This window comes from Carcharodon carcharias, chromosome 5 (assembly GCF_017639515.1).
Source record: "Carcharodon carcharias isolate sCarCar2 chromosome 5, sCarCar2.pri, whole genome shotgun sequence".
Lineage (NCBI taxonomy): Eukaryota > Metazoa > Chordata > Chondrichthyes > Lamniformes > Lamnidae > Carcharodon > Carcharodon carcharias.
In genome coordinates this window covers 118,553,465-118,561,884 of record NC_054471.1, presented here as the reverse complement: position 1 = coordinate 118,561,884, position 8,420 = coordinate 118,553,465, and the positions used below count along the sequence as shown (strand labels likewise).

At 44.7% G+C, this 8,420-nt stretch overlaps 1 protein-coding gene across 3 annotated transcripts in view; it reads right to left on the bottom strand.

Annotated features, from left to right (window-relative positions):
• Positions 1-785: 785 nt before the first annotated feature.
• Positions 786-8,420, bottom strand: part of LOC121278470 (syntaxin-7-like) — a 50,794-nt gene continuing 43,159 nt past the window's right edge. For all 3 annotated transcript variants that reach the window (XM_041188932.1, XM_041188931.1, XM_041188933.1), the window contains exons 9-10: positions 2,430-2,512; positions 786-1,717 (exon numbers count right to left, since the gene is read on the bottom strand). In XM_041188932.1, the coding sequence (XP_041044866.1) occupies positions 1,622-1,717; positions 2,430-2,512 (179 nt within the window). In that variant the 3' untranslated portion in view covers positions 786-1,621. The remainder of the gene's footprint in view (positions 1,718-2,429; positions 2,513-8,420) is intronic.

The window sequence follows — 8,420 nt, the reverse complement described above, 5'->3', positions numbered from 1 at the left end:
ACTTGCATTTTAAGTCAATGAATGTTGTTTCCAGGCTTTGCAGATTGCCAGAGGATATCAAATATTATTCAATAAATTTTAAGGGCAGACATAAATATTCTGGGGCAGGGGTCCAGAATCTGTTTCTTAGATGGTAGCCTATTTTTTACCTAGTACATTTGACGGTAGTTAAGATATTTTGGAATCAAGATACTGACAATAGAATTCCTCTCTCACCCCAAACCCCTTTGCTTAAATGTTACAAGATCTCAATTTTTATGGAAACTTGTCATTCATTAGGGCAATGACCTCATGTATGCTACTGTCAAACATTGTAAAAAGACTGTGATCTAATTTCTGTTAAAGATGATTATCAGTATTTATTAGATATGTATATATATTTAAAACAGGATATTTCTGAACACAACCTTAACATTACAGCAAAGATGAGAAAAACTGGGAACACTGTTTCAGTAATATGCAAGCTTTCTGCCATGCTAGAAAAATAACAGGTAACTTAACGTGATTATTACTGCAAGTGCAAATAACCTAAATAAATTCAGTAGTCTTCTGCTTATTGATTAGATTGCATTCGATAACAATTCTTTCCCCTTTCCATCCACACAAATGTCTTTGCTGTGGCTGTCTAACCAGTCTGAGGCATGCCGCTTGAATTTAAATATTCAAATTAATACAAACAAACTTTCATTGATGTTTACATATTACGTCTCAAATAACATTTATGGCTTACAAAATGTACCAACTGATACATTGCCTAAAGTTCGACAGCCATGATAACACAATAATATTGACAAATAGTTTATTTAAGCAGCATATTTGCATTTTGTTATACAGTTCAGTCTAATTTTAATCCAAATCTGAAAAACCATATGCAAGCATACAATCTCAAAATGGCACAACTTGTATTAAAATGTGTAATGCATCCCCCAGGAATATAAATATAGGCCTTTCCATATTGTTCATTAAGATTACACACAATACAAAGGGGAGTACGTGGTACAAAGTCAGACTAGTTCCATTCAGTGCAAATATTGCAAACACCAGACAATTGCAAGTTAATTTTAAGTAAGAAGTCTAGTTATATACTGTTAATATGACTAAGTGCATTGTTACTTCATTTAGTGATTATTAATGGCAGGCACAAAACCAAAGCTGTCAACAACGGAGCAAAAAAGATAAGGTTAAACTGGCACCATTTTAATGCAAAACTGAAAAATCAATTTCAGCATTGGTTCAGACACATTTCTACCAAATGGAATGATTTTTGTCTGGAAATTAGGTCAAACTAAAATAAATCTACAATAGTCAGCAGAGCTTGAAGATTAAGATGTGGCAACCTGGCACAGAAAAAAAATTCATAAGTCATTTTGTCCCAAACATTAAGAAACTTAACATTGTATATTAGTAAAACAGTGACACTTGAATTTGCAAAGCATGGCATTTTAAATTATAAATTACATGTTCTATTACATATTGCTAGAAAGCACACTTTGGATATGTTTAATTTTTTAAATTATTTGTTTGAATAATGTTTTGGGCTTCAGTAAGTAACCCCAACTCTATTGATGTTTAATGTTACGCCAGCATTCGAGTGCAATGTCTTATGCTAAATCTTCTGAATTCATTGCCTCACAGATGCCCAGATAATGACTCCCACTATCACAGATAAGACTACCAATACCACGATTAACATGCACATCTTCTTACGAGATTTCCGCTGTGAGAAAGAAAACAAAGTACATCAAATTATTTCTAAATATAATGGAAGGAAACAAAAAACAAGTCCATCAATAAGTAGATCTCGAGTATGATAGAAAGACAGCATTCTACAGTTAACTTTGCATGATGATTAAATAATAATTCAGCAATACAATTTAATAATTCTGAATTACAACATATTTATATATCACCTTTCAAGTAATGAAATGCCCAAAGACACTTCATAAGGACATTATAAAGCAAAGTATGACACCAAGTCACATAAGGAGATATTAGGTTAGCTCAGCACAAAAAGCTTGGCCAAAGACGTAGGTTTTAAGGAGTGTCTTAAAAGAGAAAGGTGAGGTAGAGCTGGAGAGATGTAGGGAGGAAATTGCTGAGCTGGGGGCCTAGGTAATTGAAGGCACGGTCACCAGTGGTGGAGCAACTAAAATTGGGGATGCAGATGAGATCATAATTAGAGGAGCAAAGATATCTCAGAGGGTTGTGGGGCTGAAGGAGATTACAGAGGTAGGGAAGTGCTCATGGACAGATTTGTAAAAAAGGATGAGAATTTTAAAATCAAGACATTGTTTGACCAGCAGCCAAACGAAAGTGAGTGAGCAGAGGGTAAGAACAATGAGAACGAAAATCAAATTTTTATGACTATTTTAAAATATCCCATGCACTTCGCTATTTACCCATTAAATTTTCCAAAAAATGCACTATACCTGGTAATCAGCTGCTCTGCTAAGTTGTTGGTTTGCTTGATGAACATGTACTTCAGCAGTTTCCACATTGGCTTCTATGCTATCTACAGAAACATATAAGGACATTGAAGTTATCACACAAACAAAAAGAAGTTTTCACATATACAGAAAGAAATACCCTACATCTATACAGTGCCTTTCATATCCTTTGGACATCACAAAGTTCTCTATGGGCAAGGAGTTACCTTTGAAGTTAGAGGCTGACAGAACTTAAATTTGTTTTGTTTATATGATTACAACTACAGTTTCAGATGTGCCCAAGTATTCTAACACAAATTCAGTGAGAAGATTTAGAGGACATTCCAAAACAGAGAGAATGACTTTTTTTGGATCATCTCCTTGCACATCCCCCAAAGAAACACAGATGAAATGATCAACTAAATTAACAAAGTCAACCTAAAGGTCAAAGTGACAGGTCAGTGTGCAAAATACGGCCCAATTTAAAATTTACAAACTCTTAAATAACAACCACATACAAGTCCAGGACAAAAGATCACTCAAATCGATACATTTCATATTTAAGCCAATCTAGATTGCAGCAACTTGATTGTAATTTGCCTTTAGGTTAGGGTTAAGGTACTTCTTTACCAAAAAATACAAAGACCAACCAAGAACAGTTAGTGAACAGATGGAGGGAAGCGTTAAATGAAGTTTACATGTGAAGTTCACTAAATGCATTGTAATCTTAAACTGATTGAATATAGACTGCACAACTTGTGCAGCAGTCACCAATTTCACTCATTACTGTAGAATACCAGAGGGCACCGACATATACGCATTCAATTCATTATGGGGATCATCAGCCTAAAATAATGAAGCCTCCGTAGTGTTAACTGCTAATTCAACACTCACTGGTGTTAACAACCCAATGAAGATAGTGTTAAATCCCGGGATTTCCCCTCTGTTCCCTTGACATCAATTTTTCTTTAACCAGCACAATCATAAGTTTGAATATGACCTAATAGTCACTTGTTATGTTCCTGTTTTTGCCAAAAGCTCTGGGTACATACAGTGTGCGCGCTGTGGCACCCTGCTGTGGAACGTCGTACATAGTTTAAGAAACCCAACATATGGGCTGTGAAAGCCGAAGATACTCAACTGATTTCAGCAACTTGCTTCATACTATCAGCAAGAATTCAGTTTTTTGTTCTGAGATCAATCCAGCAAAGTCATTATGACTACTACAATGTACACAATAGCTCCAACAAAAGCACCAACTCCTGTCAATTGACATTTAGGATCAGAAGAACGTATTCAAAGTGATGCACTAAATCTTTTTGCAAAAAATATGAGGCTTAAGAACCACTCTGTATCTATAATAGTGATTGATGATAATGATGCTGACCTCATTGTCCTTAGCTGGACATCTTATCAAATGTACAAAGATAGATTTCCTGGGAATTAAAATTGCTGCAGACTGAACACAAGGCAAAAGTCTCTCCTGGAAAGGAAAATATTGGTGGAGCCCCGCCTCCACTAAAAGGCAATGGGGATGGAGTGCAACTTTGGGAAATAAGTTACTGGTGGAGAAGTCAACAAGAGCCAATGGGCATGAACATTTTAGGGGAGCTTCTGAAGTCGTGCTAGGTCCGGATTCTAATGGCATTGGAAGGAACAGACATCAAACAAAGTTTCAAGTAAAGCTGATCATAACTGAAATAACTGAGGTAGACAATTGTGAACTGAAGATGGTTCAACTGATTTATCACATGCAGAGCACTTTATCAACTGTTTTAGAAAGTAATACTAAAATCTTGAACACACATGAATGCAATTTCTTAAAAGGACAGTGTCCTTAGGCTAATTTGGCCTTCCTCTAATGTGATGATAGTTGCCGTTTAGAATTTACACACTGAATGAAAGAAGAATTGAAATTTCATGATCTGGATGTTTGAGAGTTAGACTTAGGGCAGAATTTTCCACGCCCGCAGGCGGCGGGAGTAATAGGTGATGCGTGCAGACATACGGCACGATCGGTTTCATGGCGGGAAGGCAGGTCGTGATCGTCCGCTCTGCCTAATTGTGGGCCGCATTTCCCACCAATGGTTGGTGGGGAGCTTATTGTAACACATCAGCATTTCATTAAAAGGCCATCCCACCAGGCTCTTGGACCCCTGTCGGATCGTCCGCCCACATCGGGGGGGAAAGTACATTGACGTGTTTCACAACAGCACGCAGGTGACGCACACTTGGCAGCCTTCACTTTGGGGGAACTGAGGTGAGTTAACAGCATCGTTCTGCAGCACTCACTAGGGTTGCCTGGTGTTTGGCAGGCTTCAGGGGTGTCAGGGGGCCGGGATAAAGCACCACCCTGCCACGGAGGTGACTGTTGTCTTGGGCGGTGGGGGGGGGGGGGGGGTGCAACTGTAACCCTGGTGTTGGATCCCACACACAAGAAATCAAGGTGGGGGGCAGGGTGCACAAGGGAAGTAGCCACACAATAGGGACACCTGTATAAACTGACCATTCCTCTGCAGGTGAGATAGTTCAGGTGCAGCCACAGTGATATGATTGGGGTCGGGCTCCTAGGCTGCTCCCACACGCAAGCAATAGGGAGGCAAAGTGACACCAAACACCACCAACCACCTCCTCGACAAGGCACAGAATGAGAATGCAAGTCCACCACCACTTTAGTGGACTGCAGAGCTGTTGGACTGCACACGTATTACAATCTCTCCTTACCAACGCTGGCCACGTAGCAGTCACTGCTGAAGGCACTCAGCCCCTAACAATCTCAGCAACTAGGATAGGAGCAGTCTCCCCCATGTCCCAGGCTGACAGGGCAGCCATGCAGGGTACTCATCTCTGGCCATCCGAGGGGTGGCCAGCACTCTCCGGGAAGCATTAAGGGGCAGTCACACAGGGCCAGGAAAGGTGCTAAGTACACCCATGCTAACCATGTCTCTCTCCCTCTCTCTTTCATGCCACAGGAGGACCACATCAGGAGCATGGAGCTTGGTGACCTAGCTGTATGCCTACGGAGAGCGAAGTAAAGAGAGGGAAGAGCGACCGAGGCTCCGGGCTACGCAAAGGGAGGAGCAGCAACCTCAGGAAGAAGGGGCTGCTGGCGCTCCCGCACACGCTGCCCAGAAGCGACAGCGAGCCGTGGCTGGTCAGCGCCTAGTGACACCCTAGGTGTATAGATGCTGCCTGTCATTCCTGCAGACGACCGAGAACCAGTGTCACTGATGACTGTGAACGTCCATGGACCTGGTCACTCACATCTGCCAGTTACTGCAGGACTAGGAGCCAAGGGGACATGGATGGCATCAACTGCCAGTAACCGTAAAAGTGACCGTGGCGCTCAATTTCTATGCCAGTGGTTTATTTCAGGGCTCCACAGGTGACTTCTGTGGTGTCTCACAAGCTGCCACCCACAAATGCATCCATGGGGTCATAGATGCCAGCTTCGAGAGCACACAACTTTGTGGTATTTCGCCCAGGACAGCCAGGATGCAAGGGCCATTGGATTCTCCTGGATCTCAGGATTCCCACAGGTGCAGGGTACGATTGACTACACCCACGTGGGGCTCAGGTCTCCACACTACACACGGTGGAATATATTAAATGCAAGGGATTCCACTTATTGAATGTGCAGCTGGTACGTGACCCCCAGAAACGCATCCTGCAGGTGTGTGCATGGTTTCCAGGGAGTGTGGAGTTGGTCACAGATCCCTGGAGTCTTCCAGGGTCCACAGAAGCTGCAGGGTTGGCTCATTGGGGACAAGGGTTACCTGCATGACTGATGAGACCCGTGCGGTGGCCTCAGACTGCAGCAGAGCAACAATATAATGAGGCTCATACTGCAGCTCGCAACTTGGTAGAGCAGACCTTTGGGATGCTGAAGATGAGGTTCTGGTGCCTGGACCGGCCTGGTGGAGCCCTGCAATATAGCCCCTAGGGAATGTCACGCATCGTTGTCGTCTGCTGTGCCCTTTACAACCTCTAATGCTGCAACGGGGAGGCAAGCTGGCTGAGGAAGAGCTGCAGGTCTCCTCGATGAGGAGGACGCCGACGAGGGTGAGGGGGTCCTCAGAGGCAGTGATGACGGAGATGAGGCCCTCGCACTGGCTAGATGAAGCAGGTACGCTCGGGATGCCCTCATAGCTGCTAGATTTGTGGAGGATGATGACGACAAGCAGTGAGGTGCCCCCATAGATCCTCACATTGCATCTGTGAACATTTGACTCCAGTCTGGCTTATGGCAGCTCCAATAACCTCTGAGAGAATGTTCCTGTCATGGTGGGCCCCAGCCAGCTTTCGGAGTTGCGAAGTTTCTTGCTGGGGATGATGGCAATCTCCTCGCAGACCCTTTTGTTGATGTGGAAGTCATTGCCAAGGCAGGTGTAGTATTTCCTCAATGATCACTCGGGCGGCTTTCTTGGTGATACAGTGGAGGCCCTAACAATCTCTCGATTGCAAGAGGATAACAACAACATACATTGAGGACACTCCATAAATCTTCACTTGCCTCTGAGTATGTCTAACTCCTGTCTGGCCGAGGGTAGCTCACTTGCTCGCCATGATCAGGGTCATATCATAGAGATGCAGCCATAAAACTTTTGAAGTTCTGATACTTTGTCCGCCTTCAGCACTTCAGCTCTTCAGGGGCTGGAGCACTGCAACAGTGGTCACAGATGCTAGAGATGGGGGACAGAACCCTCCTTAAAAGATGCTGAAAGCACATCGAGAGAATGAGAGAACTCTGTGGCGCCTGCCCACTACGTACCGGCAGAAATGACAAGCACAGCCAAGGTGCAGGCATCTGTAATGTTTCCAGGGAGTGAGAGGCTGGGCCATCACTTTAGTCTGAAAGCTTCACAGAGCACAGGGAAGAGGCCCTAGACTGAGACACCTGCCTTTATCTTGTGCAGAAAGGTTTCACATATGAGTGACAAGAACACTGCTCATCAGAACAAGGAGCCATAGGCAGGGAGACATTCTTGGAGTTTATTGACAATTGTGAACAGTTTCTACAAGTGATTAATGCCCATGCCCAGGCTGTGCAACTCATTCTCCTTAACTGTCCTAACCCTGGCTTGCTGCTCTCTAGACATTCACAGTGGAGGTGGATGCAGCCTGCTGACTGCAACACCCGGTCTGTGATGACTTTGGCGGGCGTCCTCCTGAAAGCCGAGACTTGGTGGGCCCCAGCCTGCTTTCGGGGTCCTGCTGCATGGCAACGACACCCTCCTTGGCCTGTGGAACTGGAGCTGCTGAGGTCACAGGAAGAGGGGAATCGGATTGATTAGGCATTCTCGGAGTCACCTGGATGAATGGGCCCGGAGTGCGTACCTACTGATCTTCCTCCCTATGGGTGCCCAGGGGACCCAGGCTGACTCCTTGACAAACAGGGAAAGCTGGAGTGAGATCGAATTGCCCAGCACCCCTCTCTTGTACACACAGCTGGAAGCCAACCATGGCATCAGCGATGGAGTTGAGCCCACGCAGCAATACAGGAGTGAGGTCCTGGACCAAGGTCTTCATGGCGGCCGCCACCCTACCAGTGTTGACCTCGGTGCATTGCCAGTGCTATCACCTCAGCCTGAAGGCAGACGAGCTCCTCCACTGTGCCTTGCAATCTGAGGAGTGCAGAGAACATCCCTCCCTGATGTTCCCTTTGCAGCTCTAGCAACTGTGACATGACCGAGTCCAGAGGCTCATCATCTGACTCAGACTCAGCAACGTTCTGGCCTCCAGTGGTCCTCCGAGTGCCGGATACCTGGGAAGTCCCTGCCGCCACCTGCTGTGGATCAGAAAGTGTGATGTGCTCACCAGATTGTGATCCCGGGATACTCTAAAGCTAGGTTCTTCCAAGTTATGCATCTCTGTGCTGGCAGAGGGTGTGGGTGAGCGCTGTGACGGAACTTCAGGGAACATGCCTTCAGATTCCTTTTCAGAGATTTCTTCGGTGCTTGATTGGAGACCCTGGGTCATGGGCACTGTCAGCTG